This window comes from Pseudophryne corroboree, chromosome 9, assembly GCF_028390025.1.
Source record: "Pseudophryne corroboree isolate aPseCor3 chromosome 9, aPseCor3.hap2, whole genome shotgun sequence".
Taxonomy (NCBI): Eukaryota; Metazoa; Chordata; class Amphibia; order Anura; family Myobatrachidae; genus Pseudophryne; species Pseudophryne corroboree.
This window is the reverse complement of record NC_086452.1, coordinates 326,052,215-326,077,598: the sequence shown is the minus strand read 5'-3', so window position 1 is coordinate 326,077,598 and position 25,384 is coordinate 326,052,215. Positions and strand designations below refer to the sequence as shown.

The 25,384-nt window shown below is 47.0% G+C and overlaps 1 protein-coding gene across 9 annotated transcripts in view; it reads right to left on the bottom strand.

Moving 5' to 3' along the window:
• MGAT3 (beta-1,4-mannosyl-glycoprotein 4-beta-N-acetylglucosaminyltransferase) overlaps nucleotides 1-25,384 on the bottom strand; it is a 178,371-nt gene that overhangs the window by 26,961 nt on the left and 126,026 nt on the right. For 3 of the 9 annotated variants that reach the window (XM_063940505.1, XM_063940502.1, XM_063940506.1), the window contains exons 1-2: nucleotides 7,856-8,545; nucleotides 7,367-7,461 (exon numbers count right to left, since the gene is read on the bottom strand). The exons of 2 other annotated variants lie outside the window; for them this stretch is intronic. Coding sequence is in view for 1 of the 7 variants with exons in the window: in XM_063940501.1 (XP_063796571.1) it covers nucleotides 7,856-8,082 (227 nt within the window). In the remaining 6 variants the exon portion in view is untranslated. Of the gene's footprint in view, nucleotides 1-7,366; nucleotides 7,462-7,855; nucleotides 8,546-8,611; nucleotides 8,691-25,384 lie in introns of those variants that run through there. 4 more of the 9 variants (XM_063940508.1, XM_063940503.1, XM_063940501.1 and 1 more) reach the window with 2 other exon arrangements.

Genomic DNA, 25,384 nt, shown 5'->3' with positions numbered 1-25,384 from the left:
CAGAGACAAGCTTGTGCTCCCTAAACCACTAAGCCCAAAGCAAAACAATCCTGAGCTGCGGGTCAGCCTGCTTCCAAACAAGACAAGCCTGCTGCATGACGGGGCGGGCCTCACCCGTAGGTTTCTGCAGTTCACCCAGGCCTGGTTAAAGACCACTTCAGACCCATGGGTGCGAGAAGTTGTCTCTCGCGGGTACGCAGTCTCTTTCAAGAGACGCCTCCCTCGCCAGTTCTGCACAACGGTTATTCCTTCGGAACTGTTGAAGGCGCAAGCTCTACAGCTGGTTGTGTGTTCTCTCCTTGATACAGGAGTGGTAGTGCCGGTACCCCTGTCCCAGAGAGGCGGAGGATACTACTCGACCCTGTTTCTAGTCCCAAAACCCAATGGGTCTTTCCGGCCTATACTCAACCTCAAATCACTGAACAAATTTGTGAGTGTGTCCAAGTTCCGTATGGAAACGCTGCGCTCGATTGTACTGGCCATGGAACCTGGAGATTATATGCTATCCCTTGATATACAAGATGCTTATCTGCATATACCTATTGCCATATCGCATCAGCAATATCTGCGGTTTGCTATTGGCAACCTTCACTATCAGTTCCAGACTCTGCCGTTTGCACTGGCCACGGCCCCTCAGATCTTCACCAATGTTATGGCCGTGATTACGGCTCATCTACGTTGTCAGGGAATCAGGATCTTGCCGTATTTGGACGACTTGCTGATCCTAGCCAACTCCCAAGATGTCCTCCTCAGTCATTTGCAACTGATGGTACGCTTCCTACGAGCCCACAGGTTGCTAGTCAACTGGAAGAAGTCCTCGCTGGTCCCTGCTCGGAGCATGGTGCACCTGGGTGCAGTGCTGGACACACACAGCCGAAGACTGTTTCTGTCTCCAGAGAAAGTCCTGAAACTTCAGGACAGGATCAGATACTTCCTCTCTCGCCCAAGAGTGTCGATACACTCAGTGATGCAAGTACTAGGCCTCATGGTGTTGGCTTTCGACATGGTAGAGTACGCTCAATTTCATTCTCTCCCTCTGCAGAGGTTAATCCTTTCCAAGTGGGACGGCCTGCCTCATCAGATCAGGTTTCAAAATGATCTCCTAGTCTCCGGAGGTTCGTTTGTCACTGAGCTGGTGGCTACAGGACCAATAGTAGAGCAGGTGCCGTCCCTTCTGGATCCCCAACTGGGTCCTACTAACTATGAACGCCAGTCTGCGGGGTTGGGGTGCGGTGCTAGAGCAACACTCTCTCCAGGGTCGGTGGACCAAGAAGGAGTCTCTCCTCCCGATAAACATTCTGGAATTGCGGGAAGTGTTCAATGCTTTGACTCTTGGCCTGCCTCTGATACAGAACAGGCCTGTTCAAATACAATCAGACAACGCCACCACGGTAGCATACATAAATCATCAAGGTGGCACTCGAAGCCGCATGGCAATGATGGAAGTGACAAACATCCTACTTTGGGAAGAGCGCCATCTGCCAGCAATATCGGCAGTGTTCATTCCGGGAGTCCTCGACTGGGAAGCGGATTTCCTCAGTCGTCAGGTCGTGCACACAGGAGAGTGGAGTCTTCATCAGGAAGTATTTCAACGCCAAGTGGGGTCTACCAGATGTAGACCCGATGGTGTCTCGACACAACCACAAAGTTCCGGTCTTCGGATCAAGGACAAGGGATCCTCAGGCAGCGTTCGTGGATGCACTGGAAATTCCATGGAACTTTCGGCTGCCCTACGTGTTCCCTCCAGTGTCACTTCTGCCCAGAGTACTACAGAAGTTCAAGCGAGAAGGAGGAATACTACTTCTAGTCGCTCTAGCGTGGATTGGTTCTCAGACCTGCAGGGTCTATTGAGCATCCTCTTCTACTTCCTCAATGCCCAGACCTCCTCGTTCAGGGCCCTTATGTCTACCTGTACCTGGCCAGGCTGGCTTTGACGGCGTGGCTCTTGAAGCTTCACTCCTGAAACTCCTCCAAACTATGCTGAAGACCCGCAAACCGGCTTCTGCACGGATTTATTATAGGGTCTGGAATTCTTACTTCACCTGGTGTGCTGCTTAGAATTACGATGCTTACAAGTTTAGTACTTCCAGATTTCTGGCTTTTTTGCAACAAGGCGTGGATTTAGGACTTCGTATTTGGACTTCGTCTGGCCTCCCTCAAGGTTCACATATCTGCTTTGTCGGTGTGGTTTCAGATAAAAATTGTGTCTATACCCGACGTTCATACATTCACTCAGGGCGTACTGCGGATTCAACCTCCGTATGTCCCTCTTGTCGCTCCATGGGATTTGTCTGTTGTCTTGAATGCCCTGCAAGAGTCTCCATTTGAACTTCTTGAGTCAGTGGACCCTAAATGGCTCACAGCCAAGGTCCTTTTTCTGCTGGCTATTGCCTCTGCTAGAAGAGTGTCGGACTTAGGTGCGTTGTACTGTCATCCACCCTTTTTAATATTTAATCGTGACCGAGCAGTTCCTAGAATTCGCCCTGGTTATTTACCTAAGGTGGTGTCTAGGGAGGCCAATCCCGGGCATTTTTTCAATCCCGGGATTCGGGATTGAAAAATGCTCAATCCCGGGATTCCCGGGATTCCAGTAGGGATCAGTGTAGGGAGCAGTGTAAGGAGCAGGGAAAGTATATGTGGAGGGCAGCAAGGCAGGGTGGATGTAGGGAGCAAAGGAGGGTGGGTGTAGGGAGCATATAAGGAACTGGAAGGGAGGGTGGGTGTAGGGAGCAGCGGGAGAGTGAGAGTAGGGAGCAGCGGGAGAGTGGGAGTATGGAGCAGCGGGAGAGTGGGAGTATGGAGCAGCGGGAGAGTGGGAGTATGGGAGCAGCGGGAGGGTGGGTGTAGCGAGCAGAGGGAGGATGTCAGGAGCAGAGAGTGTGGGTGTAGGTAGTGATAGTACTTACTACTTGCGGGCACCAGCTAAGGACACACGTACTACTACTGACCGCGCTGGCAGCATTTCAAACGTAGCGCCGGCCGCCAGCCAGTCAGAACTGGCAGTCCGGCAGCCAATCAGGGGCCGCGGCTGCTGCCGCTTCCCTGATTGGCTGCCGGTGTCTGCCAGCTCTGATTGGCTGGCGGCCGGCGCTACGTTTGAAATGCCGCCAGCGCGGTCAGTACGTGTGTCCTTAGCTGGTGCCCGCAAGTAGTAAGTACTATCACTACCTTAGCTGACAGCCGGGCAGCGCTGAGCTATAGTGCTCAGCGCTGTCCGGCAAAACTGCGCATGCGCACTGTAATCCCGTGAATCCCGGGATTGGAGGCTCCAATCCCGGGATTCAAATCCCGGCATTTTTGGGCCCAAATCCCGGGATCCCGCCGATCCCGGGATTGGCCTCCCTAGTGGTGTCATTTCACCTTAATCAAGAGATTGTGGTTTCAGCCTTCATCTCTTCTGAATTGTCCTCCAAAGAACAGTCGTGGATGTGGTACGGGCTCTCCGTATATATGTGGAGAGAACTGTGTCTATCAGGAGGTCAGATACCCTCTTTGTACTGTTTGATTTTCACAAACGTGGCTGGCCTGCGAACAAGGAAACCTTGGCCAGATGGATTAGAATGGTGATTGCACAAGCTTATGCGCAGGCTGGACTCCCAGCTCCTGCTGCTATTAAAGCCCATTCTGCTTGGTCTGTTGGACCCTCTAGGGCGGCCCTTTGTGGCGCGTCCGCAGAACAATTGTGCAAGGCGTCTACGTGGTCCTCAGTGAACACGTTTATTAGGTTCCATGCCTTTGATACTTCCGCCTCCCAGGATGCTTCCTTTGGACGCCGGGTCTCATACCCCCTAAGATGCGTCCCCTCCCTTGAGGAGCTGCTTTAGGACATCCCCAATGTATTCCCTGTGGAACACAGTGTACCCCCTCTGCAGAAAAGGAGATTTATGGTAGACTTACCATAGTTAAAACTCTTTCTGCGAGGTACACTAGGTTCCACAGGGCGCCCAAGCTGACGCATTTAGCTTCTTTGGGTTTGTATGGCATTAGCTGCTAGTCCCTTCTCCTGTCGTGAGAATGTGGTTCTATGTGATTATCATCTGCCTTCTTTTTTACCTGCTTCTGCTTTGAACTGGTTAACAAAACTGAGTTCACAATGCCTGGAGGCGGGGTTATAGAGAAGGCCCCGCAATGCATCCTGGGAGAGTCTAAAGCTTTCGCCTGTTGGTGCCTCTGGATCAAGATCCATCTCTACACCCCAATGTATTCCCTGTGGAACCCAGTGTACCTCGCAGAAAGAGAGTTAACCATGATAAGTCTACCATAAATCTCCATATGTACAGCTGCATACATGAAATACACATACTGCATTGTTACATGGAACATACGTGCTGTAATTCATGGTTGCCTAGATTTACTGTACATTCATAACCCTATGAATATTCCAGTAAGGGCTACAAGACTGAATCCAGTGGTAGACTTAAGGGGCCTACACACGGTGTGATTCTCCCTATGTGGCCGATTTGCTCTATGCAATTTCCATTGAACTCCCTGGAGCCCAGAACCACCGATATTGACTACATACACACGGTGCGATTTTGGCTATGGAAGATTTTGACCATACTATGTACTAGATTGTACACTTTCTAGTCAAAATTGACCCGCCTGCACAGTCTATTTTTTTCTTGCGACACCCACCCCGCGGGAGCGTGCATCACAAGGTGTATACACCTGGTCCATATAGTCCATATCGGCAGTTATATCGCACTGTATGTATGCGGCTTTACAGTAGCTATTAGTGCGGGTGAGGTAGCAGCTGTACTTTTCACCTTTGACATAAGGTTTACGTGAACATAAAAAGTTCAAAGATCAAACATGTTGAGAGGTTTTAATCATGGAAGGAAAAAGCAGGATACTCTGATGTTCCCATCTGCCACCACATTATATATAGCTGCTTTGTGCTACTGGCTGAGGTCAGCAAGTATATATCTTTAGTGAACAGTAACAGTATTTATCAATAATTTACCATCAAAGGTATAGAAAGGACATTACCCTAACATGTCATAAAATGTAATACCTTGAACTTATATAAAGTGTAAATGCTTAACTACTCAAGGTGCGTTTACACAAGCAGCATTAACCAGTACCAACGTGCTGCACCCATGTTGGAAAGCAGGACTACCATGGTATAATACAGGAATAATTGATTGCTAAGAAGTAGCAGAGGGTCTGCATACATGAAACTCAGGAAAACGCATGTTGGATCAATAATGTCACAAAAGCCTTGCATGCTGTAACATTTAATTGACATGCATTCTCTTTAAAGCCTTTTACATACTGACTGTCCACTGTGTCATAGAAATCAATGGTTGTTATTCTATCCTGTGCTGAGTTAGTGTTGTGTAACATACTTCTTTTAAAGCAGGATATTTACAGTAGATCATGTTCTATGGGAAAAAAATATATACAAGCGTTTAATCAGATTAGGTCTTATTTTATGCATTGTCTTATTATTTTTTATCTTAGGAAGGCGTACAAGTAATGTGGAAAAACAGGAAACACAGAGAGGTGAAGGCAGGGGACGCACAGATACAACTGAAGTAACACAGCCTGTGTTTGAGCCCTCAGGTTTATCAAGAATGCTTGGCAGCTGCTGCACAAAGTGAGCACCAGCACTGTGAATTGCAGAAACCCATAGCGGGGAAAGTAATACATACCAGTGGCATTGCTACTGGTTCCTGGATAGTGATGGCAAATATGAGCTGTGACCACCCCTCACCCCCACCCCCGTGACAGCCACATACCTGCCATCAACACCAACGTTCTACAGGTAGTTAGTGGCTTGCAATAAAGGAAACGTCCTCATCCAAGCACTGCATGGTCTACTCTATTATCTAACATACACAAACCCATACATATTTACAGATATGTAATCTGAGTTATCTGTAAGACCAGACAGGCAAGAAATAGCACATTTCTCCTGCTGGGTGATGTGTGACCATTACTTGTATCCGTCTATGCTCATTGCTAGAGGGATACATGTATCAGTCTATGCTCACTACTAAGCACTCTAATGAGGAGGGAACGTCAGGGACCATGGCCATATTCGCTACTAAGCACTCTAATGAGGAGGGAACGTCGGGGACCATGGCCATATTCGCTACTAAGCACTCTAATGAGGAGGGAACGTCGGGGACCATGGCCATATTCGCTACTAAGCACTCTAATGAGGAGGGAACGTCGGGGACCATGGCCATATTCGCTACTAAGCACTCTAATGAGGAGGGAACGTCAGGGACCATGGCCATATTCACTACTAAGCACTCTAATGAGGAGGGAACGTCGGGGACCATGGCCATATTCACTACTAAGCACTCTAATGAGGAGGGAACGTCGGGGACCATGGCCATATTCACTACTAAGCACTCTAATGAGGAGGGAACATCAGGGACCATGGCCATATTCGCTACTAAGCACTCTAATGAGGAGGGAACGTCGGAGACCATGGCCATATTTACTACTAAGCACTCTAATGAGAAGGGAACGTCGGGGACCATGGCCATATTCGCTACTAAGCACTCTAATGAGGAGGGAACGTCGGGGACCATGGCCATATTCGCTACTAAGCACTCTAATGAGGAGGGAACGTCGGGGACCATGGCCATATTCACTACTAAGCACTCTAATGAGGAGGGAGCGTCGGGGACCATGGCCATATTCACTACTAAGCACTCTAATGAGGAGGGAACGTCGGGGACCACGGCTATATTTAGATATACATAAGGATATTTTATTAATTGTACTCAAAATTGCAGTAAAATCCTAAGAGCCCTAAGAACCAGCCTTTCGGATAACACATTCCATATCTGTATATCACTCAGTCACTGGGAGTTATATATATATATATATATATATATACTGGCTTGCCACACCATCCCTTTAAACCGGGACACTCAATCACACAGGTTCTATGGCTGATCAAAAGCAGGTGAAATTCTGGCTTGATTTAAGCCAGCCACAGAACCTGTGTAACTCAGGAATGTTCCAGTGCAAAGGGATAGTATGGAAAGAGATTTTTATATATATATATATATATATATATATATATATATATATATATATATATATATATATATATATACACACACACACACATACAGCATAAAACACAGGTAAAATGACATCATGTAACTGCATTTTTCACCTTTACGCAAGATGGCACCTCAGTTTTGCTCAGTACAACAAAGTGATAAACGCCTTGTGGATAATGATTTTACTGCAGCAATGTATTAAATGGGATTTATCATTTAGGGCAAAATGTATACGTAAACGGTGCTGATTCAGTACATATTAAAAAGGGATTCACAATTGTACATGTAAAAGATTATTTGTGCTTATGATAATACATTCACCACTAGACTCCACCTACCTGGCATTCCTGTTATTCAAGTGTCCCAACGCGGTCTGTCCCCGAGCCCATGTGGTCACCCTCTCTGCAATTCATGCTAAGCACCCACACTCAGTCTACAACATTTTAAGAATCCCATTAAAGTAAACAGAGGAGCATAAGTGAATCATCAAAGCACTTCAACTGGCATTAATATGGCAAAACAGCCATGCAGCTTTGACCAGAAGCCTGGAGCTTGAATATTTTTGCAGTGTGATAAAATGGGCTATAACTGCTCTGTAAGACATACTTTGTGTAGTATAATTTTTTTCAGCATCATAAATAGCTCTCATTAGTAATACTTTATTTATTCAGCTTGCCCTGTTGCTAGAGTTCAGCAGCACTGTGTACAAAAGTGACCTCCTGTACACAAACGTGCAAACCATCGCCCAACTTATTTTCATATATCAACATTTGAATGCAGTGCAGACAGTATGCAAAATCCTAATTCACACTCCTATTGATACATACCTGAAGCACAACATATTTACTGCACACTGAAAATATCTCCCCAGTTTGACTTCATGGATCATATAAGATATATTACTCCTCCTTCGGAAGGATAGATTGCGTATTCCCTTTATCATGGTCGTCTCCTTTTCGTTTTCAATGCTGCATATTTTAACAGAATGTCTAGATATTTTCCAGCCTAAAGGGAGTGTGGTGTGTTTCAACAAATGGGGAAGAAAATAGGCCATAGAGTAGGAGAAAGGGGTTGTGGTTTTACTAAAGGCTGGAGTTATAATGGCAATAAATTAGTTCAAAAGGCAATCAGATAGCATTGTTTTAAAAGTTTAAAGTTCCATCTGCTGCCAACACGCATTTCAAAGTCAGTGTTCAGTTGTACTTCCATAGAAAGGCAGAGCAACCTTAGACACAATGCTGGCAGTTATCTGTGGATTTTATTCATTAGCAAGACATTTCTGGTTGCAGCCAGGTAATGGTTACACACAGCAGTTCAGTAACACAGGTGAATCAGGCACACGATCTTCATTTGACCACACAGTGATAATTTTTGCCTCATTTCAAGAAACATTTGCAGAGATTTATCCCTGAAGACTCTCCTATTTTTAATATATGATCAACTTTTTTTTACTTTATTTCTCAAGTACCAGTGCCACACTGCACTCTAGACTGGGGGTAGGAATACCAACTATACATCAATTAGCAGAACAGCCACTGACCTTCTTCACTGCTACTTGCCACTTACATACTAGCAGCACTCACCTGTGCTGAATCCATTCATCAATGCCAGCAAACGCCTCACCAGTGAATGAGGTCAGAACAGATTAGTGAAATAAGAATGTAAGGAGGAAATAGGAACTGCCAAAGAATAGGGGAACCAGCTACAGACATACTAAGTGTCACATGCACGTTATGGCTGTATGTTTATCTGGATTGCAAAATCTTTCAGATACTTTTAGGGGGAAAAAACCAGCAAAACATTACTGACATGTTTTTTCTTAAATCTAAAATGTTTACAAAATATAAATCAGTATTCACAGTACATAATGGGCCAGATTCAAATCATATCGCACCCGCTATCTCCCATCTAAAGTGACGGGAGATATCGGGACGATATTCAAATGTGCCCCGTTATGCCCAAACGGGTCTCTTTACACGCATTTCAGCTCACTACCTTCGGGGGTAGCGAGCATAAATGAAGTTGTCGCACCCCCGTCAGCAGTAACATTAAAATACTGGCGGTGGGCACGATAGGGAGCGGGAGGGACAGGCAAACATTTAAATGGTATCCGTTTGGATGGTCGACCATGTAATGGTCGACAGTCATTAGGTCAACCACTATTGGGCGACATTGACATGGTCGACATGGACTCATGAAAACGGTCAACGCGTGAAAGGTCGACAGATGAAAAAGTCGCCATGAGTTTTTAACATTTTTCTTCTTTTGTGGAACTTTTCCATACTTTACGATCCACGTGGACTACGATTGGGAACAGTAACCTGAGCGAAGCAAGCCATGCGAGGGGACGCGGTGCACTAATTGGGGTTCCCCGTCACTTTACGCTGAAAATGACACACAAAAAAAGTAGAAAAAACCCTCATATCGACCTTTTCATGTGTCAGTATTTCACGTGTCGACCAGTTTCATGTGTCGACCATGCCAATGTCAACCAATAGTGGTCGACCTAATGACTGTCAACCATAACATGGTCGACCATTCATACTGGAAATGTGACTGCTTTGTGTTCTCTAATACCAGGCTTATCTGGTGTGGATCATTGGGTCGACCCCAAAAGGTCGACACAGGAAAGGTCGGCATGGACAATAGGTCGACATGAAAATGGATGACACATAAAAAGGTAGACTTTTTTTTGGTGTTGTTTACGCTGTAAAATGACTGAGAAACCCAATTAATGCATCGCTTCGCTCGCCATGCTTTGGGTAAGGTCACTATTCCCAATCGTAGTCCACGTGGATGGTAAATTATGAAAAAGTAAAAAATTTAAAAAAGGCATGTTGACATGTTTCTGTGTTGACCATTGCCATGGTAACTTTTTTGTCAATGTCGATCTTTTAACCATGCATGTCGACCAATAGTGGTCAACCTATTGACTGCAGACCTTAGGGGGTTATTAAGAGCTGTTAGCAATTGGGCAAAACCATGTGCCTGCAGGTGGGGCATATGTAACATGTGCAGAGAGATTTAGATTTGGCGGGTTATATTATACCTCCCAACATGACCCTCTCGAGGAGGAACAAAATGCTCTGTTTCTGGACTTTTCTCTTAATATATATTTGCTGGCACCTGTTTTGAACAGGTTAATGGATAAGAAAGGTGTTTCAGCACAGGTGATGGCAATCAAAAATTGAGAGAGAAGTCCAGGAGCAGAGCATTCTGTCCCTCCTGGAGAGGGTCATGTTGGGAGGTATGTTATATTCTGGGGCAGAATGTGATCTGTCTGTGCAGGGTAAATACTGGCTGCTTTAATATTACACTGCAATTTAGATTTCAGTTTGAACACACCCCACCCAAATCTAACTCTGTTATTCGGTTAACCTAACAACCGCATAACAGGTTTTCCATACTATCCCTCTAAACCGGAACACTCATGGATTACACAGGGTCTCTAGCTGCTTAAAACCAAGTGAAATGGCAGTCAGTCAGCCACAGAACCTGTGTAATTCAGGAGTGTCCCGGTTTAAAGGGATAGTATGGTAAGCCCATCTAATACTGTTCTTTTTTTGCGTATCACATTTGGCTGTATTTAATTATTTTTTTTTTACTTGTGGGAGAAACAGAAAACCAGAAGAGGGGAGTGGATCACGATGCGATGTGCCAACTCACCGGGGGACCCGACTGATGAACTATGAGCTGCAGTGTAAAACGCGTAACCCGAGTCGTCCGACCCGGGACCCGTTTACAGGATGGGGAGAGACTCTCCCCGAAGCGCAGGGAGAGGAAGTCATCTCCAAGCGCCGCCACTGCACCCGTGTGCAGTGTGAATGGCGCCGATTTCAGAATAACCTGGATTGGTGGAAAGGGGGTATGTCTTGGGTTTGGAACCCCCCCAACCAGATCCTGATTGTGCACACATGCAGTTGATGGTGCATTTTCTTTATGTCTTGCTCTATATTTTATGATTCCATCTGGTATTTATTAAGTGCTTCTCAAACTCAGTTCTAAAGGCACGTGTAATACCCCCACATATGTATATGCAATTTTTTTAAAAATCTATCATACAGGGGTCCCCTGGGTGTATATTGTCCCCATACATAAGGGGAAATCCATACAGCCCATAGAACAGTTAGGCTGCCCTTTGGTTTACCCTGTCAAGTCTGGCAGGGAGATTTGGCGCCACTGGTCAGAGTGTCCCTGAGTCGCAGGGCAGAGTGGCCAGAGAGAGGGCTGTTGCTGGGGCCCAGGGAGCCAGTCATCATGGACGAGAGGGGAGGTGATGGAGCACCAGGACCCATAAAAGGAGGACCCTAGCGCGGGAAGTGTAGCCCGGAGGATGGGAAAAACATACCTGAGGAGCACTGCCATGTAGTGGCCATAGCTGTGCTGTGAAGCGCCCACCGGAGCTTAGGATCTGGAAGTCTGTGGAGCCGGTGGGTCCCGAAGCTGGAGGGTGGAGCCGGTGCACCAACAGACACTGCCAGCAGCCATCGTGGAGGAACGAGAGCCGAGCAGCCAGGAGCTGATCACGTCTGGAGGAGACATTACCCTTGCTTGTTGAGTAGCCATCCCGGAGGTTGACTGTCAGAAGAGGATTCGCCAGTGAGAGCTGGAGGAAGAAGGAGCTAGAGGACCCCAGTGGAGGATGAGCTGACTCCGCCGCTGCCTGCCAGTGAAGAAGAGGATAGCGGGGACGACTGGAGAAGTCCGGCGCGGATCCCGGCTGAAGAGGAGCATGTGGACAGAGGGCCCCCCTGGAGAACTTCCCAGGCTGATGCTCCAAGAAGACGCGGACCAGGCAGTGGAGACCAAGAGCGCGCAGGCAACGCTGAGGATGACCCCGGGTGAGAAGACCCCAGAAAGGACTCATGGCCTCTACGCTGGAGAAGGACGGCGCGGACCAGAGCCTGCAACAAGGAGTGAAGACCCCGGTGACCAGGAGTAAGGACCCGTGGACAGCGCGGCAGCAGAGGGGAGCACGGCGCAGAGAGGAGGACCCCTGGCGGAAAGACGGCACGGACTGGCGACGGGAGGACTGCGCGGACCAGAGCCTGCAGCAAAGGAATTGGCTGTTCAAGGGTGCATCCTCGGCGCGGTGCTCTGCACCCTAGGTGGCGCCGAAGACCGAGGCGATCATAGGTGAGAGAAGGACTGCAACTAGTGGTGAGAGCTCTCTTTAACCCTTCCGCTGCCCAACTCTGCCTTGCTCCACTTTCCGCTGCAAAGACTCTGCTATTGGGGAACATATTGTTAAAATGGGGGTAGGCTCCCCTTTTAACTCCAGTGCTCCCCTTTTAACTTAAGGGGGTAGGCTTCCCTCACTCGGCTGCCCCGTAGGTTAGTTAAATTAATGGGGTAAGCTCCCCTTATTTCCCAGTGCCCGCATTTTAATGTTATAGGAGTAAGCTCCCCTTAGCTGCCCTGTGATTAACCCTTCCGCTGCCAAACTCTGCATTGGGGTACATATTATTAAAAAAAAGGGGGTAGGCTCCCCTTCATTACCCTCAGTTCCACACATATCAAAAATGGGTGGTAGGCCCCCCTTAATTACCCAGCGCCCCTGCATATGTATTGATAATAATGTGGTTTAATGAAGGAGTATAGGGCTGGCAGGATATGTTTGTTTGCTTTTTTAAATCTTTAATGTATGGTTAATGCCAATCATTGCTCTCACTTACTGATGTGGTTATGCTACTGCTGGGGCATCATTGACTGTTTTATGCCAGCTCCGCCAAGCAGTGCCTGTTAAAAGTTATTATACCTGTGTGCTTATTACTCCAAAGACGGGATTATTACTGACTGTTTTATGCCAGCTCCGCCCAGCAGTGCCCGTTAACGTTATTATACCTGTGTGTTTAATACCTCAAAGGCGGGATTATTATTGACTGTTTTATGCCAGCTCCGCTCAGCAGTGCCTGTTAAAGCTATTATACCTGTGTGCTTTTACTTCTAAGGCGGAATTATTATTGACTGTTTTATGCAAGCTCCCCCCAGCAGTGCCTGCTAAAGCTAATGTACATGTGTGTTTACTATTATAATGACAACGCCAGCTTGCTTACCTGTTCCCGCAACTCACCTGCCTATTGTTATTGCTGGTTATATGAGACTGTGCTATTATAAAGACAGCACCAGCTTGCTTACCTGTTCCCGCAACTCACCTGCCTATTGTAATTGCTGGTTATATGAGACTGTGCTATTATAAAGACAGCGCCAGCTTGCTTACCTGTACCCACAACTCACCTGCCTATTGTTATTGCTGGTTATATTGTTATTATTATTATTATTAACCTTAATTTATATGGCGCCACAAGGGTTCCGCAGCGCCCAATTACAGAGTACATAAACAAATAATCAAACAGGAAAACAGCAACTTACAGTTGATGACAGTATAGGACAAGTACAGGGTAAATGAACATAGTTACATCAGCAGATGACACTGGAATAAGTATCAGGTGGCAGAAGACTGCTGGATTTGGTGCAGTTGAAGATTATTAAATTAAGAAAGGATAAACACATGAGGGAAGAGGGCCCTGCTCGTGAGAGCTTACATTCTAAAGGGGAGGGGTAGACAGACAGGGGGTGACACCGATGGGGTACATAGTGAGCGTAGAACAGAGGGTTAGGATGAGATTTGGCTGGGTTTTGTGAAGAGGTGGGTCTTGAGAGCCCGTTTGAAGTTTTGTAGAGAGGTGGAGAGTCTGAGGGGGAGAGGTAGGCAATTCCAGAGAAGTGGTGCAGCACGTGAAATATCTTGGAGGTAGGAGTGGGAGGAAGTAATCCGTAGGCAGGAGAGTCGGCGTGCATTAGCAGAGCGAAGAGGACGGGTGGGAGTGTAAAGGGAGATAAGGTCAGAGATGTAGATGGGAGAGGAGTGGGTGAGGGCTTTGTAAGCAAGTGTGAGCAGCTTGAAATGGATTATGAAAGGGAAGGGGAGCCAGTGAAGGTCTAGTAAGAGAGGAGAGGTGGACGTAGTGCGTTTGGTGAGGAAGATGAGCCGGGCAGCAGCATTGAGGATAGATTGGAGTGGAGAGAGGTATTTGTCAGGAATGCCAGTCAGGAGGAGATTACAGTAGTCCAGTCTGGAGATGACCAGGGAGTGGATAAGAGTCTTAGTAGCATCCTGGGTCAGAAAGGGTCTGATCCTGAAAATATTTTTTAGATGAAAACGTCAGTTTTGTGAGAGGTGCTGAATGTGTGGTTTGAAGGAGAGGGAGGAGTCAAGGATTACTCCAAGACAGCGCACTTGGGGGCTAGAGGAGATAGTAGTGCCATCAATAGATAATGAGATTGTAGGAGGTGAGGTTATGCGGGAGGGAGGGAAGATGATCATCTCGGTCTTAGACATGTTAAGTTTAAGAAAGCGCTGGGACATCCAGGAAGAGATAGCAGAGAGACAATTGGAGATACGAGTGAGGAGAGCAGGGGAGAGGTCTGGAGAGGAAAGATAGATTTGGGTGTCATCAGCATAGAGATGATATTGGAAACCAAAAGAACTAATGAGCTTACCTAGTGAGAACGTATAGAGAGAGAAGAGGACCAAGGACAGAACCTTGGGGTACCCCTACAGTTAGTGGAAGTGAGGGGGAGGTGGAGTCATGAGAGGAGACAGAGAATGAACGGTCAGAAAGGTAGGAGGACAGCCAAGAGAGGGCAGTGTCACGCAGACCTATGGAGTGAAGGATTTGCAGTAGGAGAGGATGGTCCACAGTGTCAAAAGCAGCAAAGAGATCAAGTAAAATAAGTAGAGAGTAGTGTCCCTTAGATTTAGCAGCATGGAGGCCATTGCATACTTTTGTAAGGGCAGTTTCAGTGGAGTGGAGAGGACGGAAGCCGGACTGGAATGGGTCAAGCAGTGAGTGTGAGGAAAGAAAGGAAGTAAGGCGGTTGTAGACAATATGCTCAAGGAGTTTGGAGGCAAAAGGGAGGAGAGAGATGGGTCGGTAGTAGGAGAGAGTGTTTGGATCAATGTTGAAATCGCCTAGGATAATGGAGGAAATGTCAGAAGAGAGGAAGTGAGGAAGCCAGGAAGCAAAGTTGTCGATGAATTTGGAAGCAGTGCCAGGGGGGCGGTAAATGACAGCTACTCTAAGATGGACTGGTTGGAAGAGGCATATGGCATGGACCTCAAATGTAGAGAATATAAGGGATGGTTCTGTTGGTATGAGTTGGTAGGAGTAACTAGAAGGTAAAAGGACCCCAACACCACCCCCATGGCGACCCCCAGGTCGGGAAGGGGGGGTGAATGTGAGGCCCGCAGCAGAGAGAGCAGCAGGAGAAGTAGTGTCAGAGGGCGTAATCCAAGTTTCAGTAATGGCTAGTAGGTGTGGGGAGTTGGTAATGAAAAGGTCATGAGTGGGGACCAGTTTGTTACAATCAGATCTGGCATTCCAGAGGGCACAGGATAGGGGGTATGAGTTTGTGGGAGAGATGTGAATGAGATTATCAGGGTTGCTGTAGCAATGAGGTGAGATTAACTTTGAGGGCAGGATATGAGAGAGTAGAGATGGTACGGGTGCCTGAGCTAGGAGGGGAAACTGCAGGAGGTGGACAGGGAGGGAGGTCAGTGTGATGTGGATGGGGGTGTGGGGAAACAGAGGGATGGAGGGGAGACAGAGGAGGAGGTGCAGGAGACTAGGGTGGAAGGATAAAGATACATTATTAGGTAGACACTGAGTGATGTGGGGAGTATAAGAAAGCCTTGACATAGTGCTAAGTGGGTCTGGGACTCACTTAGCACTATGTGGTCGACATGGACAAAAGGTCGACATGGACAAAAGGTCAACAGGAACAAGGTCGACATGGAAAAAGGTCGACGTGAGGTTTTTTTTGTCGTTTTCTTTGTAGAGTGACCGTGAACCCCAATTAGTGCACCGCGTCCCCTCGCATGGATCGCTTCGCTCACCATGCGAGGGCATGGTGCTTTCGCTTCGCTCGGCACAGATTACCGTTCCAATCGTAGTCCACGTGGATCGTTAAGTATGAAAAGGTTCCAGAAAAGAAAAAAATCGTGAAAAACTCATGTCGACCTTTTTCCATGTCGACCTTGTTCATGTCGACCTTTTGTCCATGTCGACCTAAGGTTTGTCGACCAATTGGCGTCGACCTAAGGTTTGTCGACCTTTTTGCTGTCGATCTGGAGTTCGGATACCGTGCTAAGTAGGTAAATAGGTTGAGGGAAAGTGGGAGTAGTAGAGGAGACTGTAAGGGAATCAGAGCAGAAGAATTGCAGAAATGCAGGTGAGAAAAGCAGTGTAGGCTCAATGGGTGTAGATTTAGTATGAAATGAGTCAAAAGCGTAGATAAAGTGGGTGCAGAAATGTATTTGGGCTGTAAGAAATGAAAGGATTGTGAGAGGGTTAAGAAGCAATGGCAATTTTTTTTTTTTTTTTAAGTGTTTGTAGATGAGAAGATGAACTGATTATGGGTGGAAACTTACATATGTTTCTTTCTGCAAATGGGTTGCATAGTGCTCACAGAGTGAAAGTTTGAGAGTGATAAATTTGCATATACAGTTGATATTGATAAGTAGTTCATCTGTTGTGGTTTGTGTGTTTGAGGTTTTCTTTCAGTTTTTCGTCCAGTTTTAGTCCAGACTAAGTCCAGGCTTTGATATTAAAATTATATATCTGCTCCCTTTGAGCCTCCTCCCTTATGCTGCTTTCACATCGCAAAACCTGCTTTTGAAATGGTATTTGAAACGGTTCTTAAAACGGGTCTGAGCAGTTAAACCCCTTTCACATCTCATGTTGTAACCAGTAAATTACCATTTCATTACCGTTTTGGTACCTTTCACACTGAACCCGTTTCACCCATAGAAAACAGTGGTTGTCATTATAAATGGACTTTTCTGGCCCACACATTATTAATAATTATTAATTAATTAATTATTAATAATTTGGATAGTCGTACGATGGAACCCAGCAGCTTGAAGCATTTTTGCTTTGTTTTTATATATGAGGGTATCCTTGACTGTCCCAGTAATTTGGCAGCAGATTTCCTCATCCCCTCTGATCCTAAAGCAGCTCCCTCACCTCTTCATCACTCCAATTAGACATTTTATAATGGCTTTGCAGTCTAGTAAATTCGACATTTTCAATCCGCCACACTTTGGTGGGTGAAACTAATAAAAAAAATTTAAAACATGTTTTTTTTTGTGTTTTTTTTTATTGATAATAGCATATCTATTTATACTAGAAGGGATTAGTTACTTGGTTTGTCTTTTTTGGAGGCACAAGTATTATTTATATATTTTTTTAAATATTTTTTTTTTTTTTTAGATGGAATGGTAAAATTCAGAAAAAAAATGGCGTGGGGTCCCCCCTCCAAAGCATAACCAGCCTCGGGCTCTTCGAGCTGGTCCTGGTTCTAAAAATGCGGGGGGGAAATTGACAGGGGATCCCCCGTATTTTTAAAACCAGCACCGGGCTCTGCGCCTGGTGCAAAAAATACGGGGGACAAAAAGAGTAGGGGTCCCCCGTATTTTTTACACCAGCATCGGGCTCCACTAGCTGGACAGATAATGCCACAGCCGGGGGTCACTTTTATACAGTGCCTTGCGGCCGTGGCATTAAATATCCAACTAGTCACCCCTGGCCGGGTGTACCCTGGGGGAGTGGGGACCCTGGGGGAGTGGGGACCCCTTCAATCAAGGGGTCCCCCCCCAGCCACCCAAGGGCCAGGGGTGAAGCCCGAGGCTGTCCCCCCCATCCAAGGGCTGCGGATGGGAGGCTGATAGCCTTGAGTAAAATGACAGAATATTGTTTTTTCCAATAGTACTACTAGTCCCAGCAAGCCTCCCCCGCAAACTGGTACTTGGAGAACCACAAGTACCAGCATGCGGAGAAAAACCGGGCCCGCTGGTACACGTAGTACTACTGGGGAAAAAATACCCAAATAAAAACAGGAGACACACACCGTGACAAGTACAACTTTATTACACACTGCCGACACACACATACTTACCTATGTTGACACGAAGCAGTCGGTCCTCTTCTCCAAGTAGAATCCACGGGTACCTGAAAATAAAAGATAATTATACTCACCTGATCCATGGTCCAGAGATAAATCCACGTACTTGTCAAAAAAAGAAAACGAACACCCGACCAGCGAACTGAAAGGGGTCCCATGTTGACACATGAGACCCCTTTCCACGAATGCAGAGAGACCCCCCCGTGACTGCTGTCACTGAAAGGTCTCGTAAGCCAATCAGCGAGCGCAATGTCCTTGCACTCTGCTGATTGGCTCTGTGCGCGTCTGAGCTGTCAGCGCATCGCACAGCTCCCTCCATTATATTCAATGGTGGGAACTTTGCGGTTAGTGGTGGGGTCACCCGCGGTCAGCGGCTGACCGCGGGTAACCCCACCGCTGACGGCAAAGTTCCCACCGTTGAAAGTAATGGAGGCAGCTGTGCGATGCGCTGTCTGAGCTTAGACGCGCACAGCCAATCAGGTGAGCGCCACGGAGTAGCGCTTCCTGATTGGCTGAAGGGACCTCAGTGACAGGAGTCACGTGATGTCCCGGCATTCGGGGAAAGGGGTCTCATGTGTCTACATGGGACCCCTTTCAGTCCGGTGGTTCGGGTGTTCGTGTTTTTTTTTTTGCCAAGTACGAGGATTATCTCTGGACGTGGATTTATCTCTGGACACTGGCAGGTGAGTATAATTTTTTTCACAGGTACCCTCGGATCGTCGGAGACTGTGGCAGTCGGCGTGTCAACATAGGTAAGTATGTATGTGTGTCGGCAGTGTGTAATAAAGTTGTACTTGTCACGGTGTGTGTCTCCTGTTTTTATTTGGGTATTTTTTCCCAGTAGTACTACAGGTACCAGCGGGCCCGTTTTTCTCCCGCATGCTGGTACTTGTGGTTCTCCAAGTACCAGCTTGCGGGGGAGGCTTGCTGGGACTTGTAGTACTATTGGAAAAAACAATATTCTGTCATTTTACTCAAGGCTATCAGCCTCCCATCCGCAGCCAATGGATGGGAGGGACAGCCTCGGGCTTCACCCCTGGCCCTTGGGTGGCTGGGGGGGGACCCCTTGATTGAAGGGGTCCCCACTCCCCCAGGGTACCCCGGCCAGGGGTGACTAGTTGGATATTTAATGCCACGGCCGCAGGGCACTGTATAAAAGTGACCCCCGGCTGTGGCATTATCTGTCCAGCTAGTGGAGCCCGATGCTGGTGTAAAAAATACGGGGGACCCCTACTCTTTTTGTCCCCCGTATTTTTTGCACCAGCACCAGGCGCAGAGCCCGGTGCTGGTTTTAAAAATACGGGGGATCCCCTGTCAATTTTTCCCCCGCATTTTTAGAGCCAGCTCGAAGAGCCCGAGGCTGGTTATGCTTTGGAGGGGGGACCCCACGCCATTTTTTTCCGTGTTTTTCCCGTTTAAACGTTTATAAAGCCACTCTCACATGTGTCTCCTGTGTTTTCCAAGCTGTTTCCTGGTTGTGGCTGCTGACATCACACATGGAGACAGCCTATGACCTGCTGGGGCTTGCAAATACCGTTTCAGACCCTTTCACACTGCACAGTGAAATGGGAACTGAAAGAGGTAGGACCCTTCTTTTTTACCGTTTCAAAATACCGGTATTTTGAAAACGGTAAATTGAAGGGGACCCTTTCACATCGCAACTTGACCCGTTTAGGAAGCCAGTTAAAACGCCAAAATACCGGGTATAAGCTGCGGTGTGAAAGGGGTATTAGAGTCCTACACCCTGGATCAGTCAGCTAGGCTTAATCAGACAAGTATACTCTAATATGAACTAACATTAACATGTGTAAGGTATAGGTTCACTGATTAAGACCCCACCCATTGCCCAACACCCACTGGTGGGCAATAAAAGCTAAAACAAACAGATAATGATATGGGAGGAGGACATCCCAAAATTCCCCAAATATCTAACAATTAAACAGCCTAAATTCTGCATATAACAATAACTCCAGATTACCTAAACAAAACAGACCATGGAGGCTATAGTATCCTAGTTCACTGTGCAGCTGTTGAGAGTTGTAGTAATTGTTTTGATTACCTAAACAAAACAGACACTGTATATGAGACTGTGCTATTATAAAGACAGCGCCAGCTTGCTTACCTGTTCCCGCAACTCACCTGCCTATTGTTATTGCTGGTTATATGAGATTGTGCTATTGTAAAGACAGCGCCAGTTTGTTTTACCTGTTCCTGCAACAAACCTGCCTATTGTTATTGCTGGTTATGCAAGACTGTGCCATTTAAAGACAACGTCAGCTTATACCCAAGTTTTCTTTCCTGTTGTGTATGTAAACAAAGAGTTCTCAATGTAATTGTTACATATTCTGTCACTGTCACCTTGAGCATATCAAAATAAAATGGAGTTGGATCCTGAGTTGTGTATTGTCTTTGAGTCTGAGGGGTAAAGCAGGTCTGTCTCTCTGATCTTAACCGAACCAGGTTTATTTAGTACTCACATGTAGTTTAATTTACGGCACCGGATTTTTGGGCATTACACACGCTAACTTTCTAGGTTTTAAGGATATTCATGCTTGAACACATGTAACTTAATTAGTACTTCAGTCTTTTTGATTTAACCATCTGTGCTCAACCATGGATATCCTTAAAACCTGGACTGTTAGCATGTCTTGAGGACTGAGTTTAAGAAACACTGTATCATACCTTCCAACATGACCCATTCCAGGAGGGACAAAATGCTCTGCTCCTGGACTTTTCTCTTAATTTATGATTACCGGCACCTGTTTTAAACAGATGAATGCATAAGAAAGGTGTTATAGCACAGGTGATGGCAATCACAAATTAAGTGGGAAGTCCAGGAGCAGAGCATTCAGTCCCTCCTGGAGAGGGTCATGTTGGGAGGGTATCCGGACTCCAGGTCGACAACAAAAAGGTTGACACACCTTAGGTCGACGCCAATTGGTCGACACACCTTAGGTTGACATGGACAAAAGGTCGACAGGAACAAGGTCGACATGGAAAAAGGTCGACATGAGTTTTTTATGTTTTTTTTCTCTTTTCGAACCTTTTCATATTTAACGATCCACTTGGACTACGATTGGAACGGTAAAGTGTGCCGAGCGAAGCGGTAGCGGAGCGAAGGCACCATGCCCGAAGCATGGCGAGCGAAGCGAGCCATGCGAGGGGACGCGGTGCACTAATTGGGGTTCCCGGTCACTCTACGAAGAAAACGACACCAAAAAAACATAAAAAACCCATGTCGACCTTTTTCCTGTCGACCTTTTGTCCATGTCGACCTTTTGTCCATGTCGACCTAAGGTGTGTCGACCAATTGGTGTCGACCTAAGGTGTGTCGACCTTTTTGTTGTTGACCCTGAGTCCCAGACCCGGGAGGGTATCCGGACTCCAGGTCGACAACAAAAAGATTGACACACCTTAGGTCGACGCCAATTGGTCGACACACCTTAGGTCGACATTGACAAAAGGTCGACATGGAAAAAGGTCGACATGAGTTTTTTATGTTTTTTTTCTCTTTTTGAACCTTTTCATACTTAACGATCCACGTGGACTACGATTGGAACGGTAAAGTGTGCCGAGCGAAGCGGTAGCGGAGCGAAGGCACCATGCCCGAAGCATAGGGAGCGAAGCGAGCCATGCGAGGGGACGCGGTGCACTAATTGGGGTTCCCGGTCACTCTACGAAGAAAACGACACCAAAAAAACATAAAAAAACTCATGTCGACCTTTTTCCATGTCGACCTTGTTCATGTCGACCTTTGTCCATGTCGACCTAAGGTGTGTCGACCAATTGGCGTCGACCTAAGGTGTGTCAACCTTTTTGTTGTCGACCCTGAGTCCCAGACCCGTTGGGAGGTATGCTGTATTCTGGGGCAGAATGTGATCTGTCACTTGTGTTAAATGCTAGAAGGGCTGATGGGCTGGTAAGGCACTAATGCCAGGCAGAGCGGTTCTGCTCAGCTGGCATACAGACAGCAATGTCGGCATAGCTACACCTTTTTTTGTGCGCAAAGAGGGATGTAGGGGCCGAAATACATTACTAGTCCGTCTCTGACTCTATTAAGTGTATTGAACATGAACTGACGGGTTTGTACAAGCTCATAGTTTGAAAAGATTTACATTTTAATCTTCTGTAACATCCATATGCATGTACCCTTAGGTGAATCAATGTGATTACTGCAGCCAAAATTCTAAATGCCCTTACATAACAGTGGGTGATGCTTCACCCGTGTTTGTGTTGGGGGTGGTTTTTCATTCTGATTTTGCACATTGAAAGGTTGGGAGGTATATTTATGCTTGCAAGTTTATTAGCAGAGTTGCATTTATTTCTATAATATTTTAACATTCTAATTGTCTTTATTAAAAACATTTGGCAGTTTAATGACTGGTTCTCACAATTCCTGGGGTATTTGTGCCTGCAGACAGGTATTCGATGCAGAGATTTACAACTCTTGTTATTGATTTTCTGATTCCCATTACTGGCTGGCTGGATCTATTTTCCATTAGGCGAGGAAAGATCAAAAACCATGGCAATGAACATTATTTGGGGAATAACACTTTAGATCATGAGTGGTGATGCGCTCCTCATGTAGGAAGGTATGTGGCACTGGGGAACAATTATAAAATAAGAATTTACTCACCGGTAATTCTATTTCTCATAGTCCGTAGTGGATGCTGGGGACTCCGTAAGGACCATGGGGATTAGCGGCTCCGCAGGAGACTGGGCACAACTATAAAGAAAGCTTTTAGACTACTGGTGTGCACTGGCTCCTCCCACTAAGACCCTCCTCCAGACCTCAGTTAGGATACTGTGCCCGGAAGAGCTGACACAATTAGGAAGGATTTTGAATCCCGGGTAAGACTCATACCAGCCACACCAATCACACCGTATAACTCGTGATACAATACCCAGTTAACAGCATGATAACAACTGAGCCTCTCAACAGATAGCATAACAATAACCCTTTAGTTAAGCAATAACTATACACAAGTATTGCAGACAATCCGCACTTGGGATGGGCGCCCAGCATCCACTACGGACTATGAGAAATAGAATTACCGGTGAGTAAATTCTTATTTTCTCTAACGTCCTAAGTGGATGCTGGGGACTCCGTAAGGACCATGGGGATTATACCAAAGCTCCCAAACGGGCAGGAGAGTGCGGATGACTCTGCAGCACCGAATGAGAGAACTCAAGGTCCTCCTCAGCCAGGGTATCAAATTTGTAGAATTTTGCAAACGTGTTTGCCGCTGACCAAGTAGCAGCTCGGCAAAGTTGAAGAGCCGAGACCCCTCGGGCAGCCGCCCAAGAAGAGCCCACTTTCCTCGTGGAATGGACTTTCACTGATTTAGGATGCGGCAGTCCAGCCGCAGAATGTGCAAGCTGAATCGTACTACAGATCCAGCGAGCAATAGTCTGCTTAGAAGCAGGTGCACCCAACTTGTTGGGAGCATACAGGATAAAGAGCGAGTCAGTCTTCCTGACTCCAGCTGTCCTGGAAACATAAATTTTTAGGGCCCTGACTACATCCAACAACTTGGAAGCCTCCAAGTCATTTGTAGCCGCAGGCAACACGATAGGTTGGTTCAGAGGAAAAGCTGATACCACTTTGGGGAGAAACTGGACGAGTCCTCAATTCTGCCCTATCCATATGGAAAATCAGATAAGGGCTTTTACATGACAAAGCCGCCAATTCTGAAACACGCCTGGCCGAAGCCAAGGCCAACAACATGACCACTTTCCACGTGAGATATTTCAAATCCACGGTTTTCAGTGGCTCAAACCAATGTGACTTTAGGAAATCCAACACCACGTTGAGATCCCAAGGTGCCACTGGAGGCACAAAAGGGGGCTGAATATGCAGCACTCCCTTAACAAAAGTCTGAACTTCAGGTAGTGAAGCCAATTCTCTCTGGAAGAAAATCGATAGAGCCGAAATCTGGACCTTAATGGAACTCAATTTAAGGCCCATAGTCACCCCTGACTGTAGGAAGTGCAGAAAACGGCCCAGCTGAAATTCCTCCGTTGGGGCCTTCCTGGCCTCACACCACGCAACATATTTTCGCCATATGCGGTGATAATGGTTTGCGGTTACTTCTCTCCTAGCTTTTATCAGCATAGGAATGACTTCCTCCGGAATGCCCTTTTCCTTCAGGATCCGGTGTTCAACCGCCATGCCGTCAAACGCAGCCGCGGTAAGTCTTGGAACAGACAGGGCCCCTGCTGCAGCAGGTCCTGTCTGAGCGGTAGAGGCCATGGGTCCTCTGACATCATTTCTTGAAGTTACGGATACCACGCTCTTCTTGGCCGATCCGGAACAATGAGTATAGTTCTTACTCCTCTTCTCCTTATTATCCTCAGTACCTTTGGTATGAGAGGAAGAGGAGGGAACACATAAACCGATCGGTACACCCACGGTGTTACCAGAGCGTCCACAGCTATCGCCTGCGGGTCTCTTGACCTGGCGCAATATTTTTCTAGCTTTTTGTTTAGGCGGGACGCCATCATGTCCACCTGTGGTTTTTCCCACTGGTTTACAATCATTTGAAAGACTTCTGGATGAAGTCCCCACTCTCCCGGGTGGAGGTCGTGCCTGCTGAGGAAGTCTGCTTCCCAGTTGTCCACTCCCGGAATGAACACTGCTGACAGTGCTAACACGTGATTTTCCGCCCATCGGAGAATCCTTGTGGCTTCTGCCATCGCCGTCCTGCTTCTTGTGCCGCCCTGTCGATTTACATGGGCGACCGTCGTGATGTTGTCTGACTGGATCAGTACGGGCTGGTTTTGAAGCAGGGGTTTTGCCTGACTTAGGGCATTGCAAATGGCCCTTAGTTCCAGAATATTTATGTGCAGGGAAGTCTCCTGACTTGACCATAGTCCTTGGAAGTTTCTTCCCTGTGTGACTGCTCCCCAGCCTCGAAGGCTGGCATCCGTGGTCACCAGGACCCAGTCCTGTATGCCGAATCTGCGGCCCTCTTGAAGATGAGCACTCTGCAGCCACCACAGCAGAGACACCCTTGTCCTTGGAGACAGGGTTATCAGACGATGCATCTGAAGATGCGATCCGGACCACTTGTCCAACAGGTCCCACTGAAAGGTTCTTGCATGAAACCTGCCGAATGGAATCGCTTCGTAGGAAGCTACCATTTTTCCCAGGATCCACGTGCAGTGATGCACCGACACCTGTTTTGGTTTTAGGAGGCCTCTGACTAGAGATGACAGCTCCTTGGCCTTCTCCTCCGGGAGAAACACTTTTCTCTGTTCTGTGTCCAGAACCATCCCTAGGAACAGCAGGCGTGTCGTAGGGACCAGCTGTGACTTTGGAATGTTTAGAATCCAGCCGTGCTGTTGTAGCACTTTCCGAGATAGTGCTACCCCTACCAACAACTGCTCTC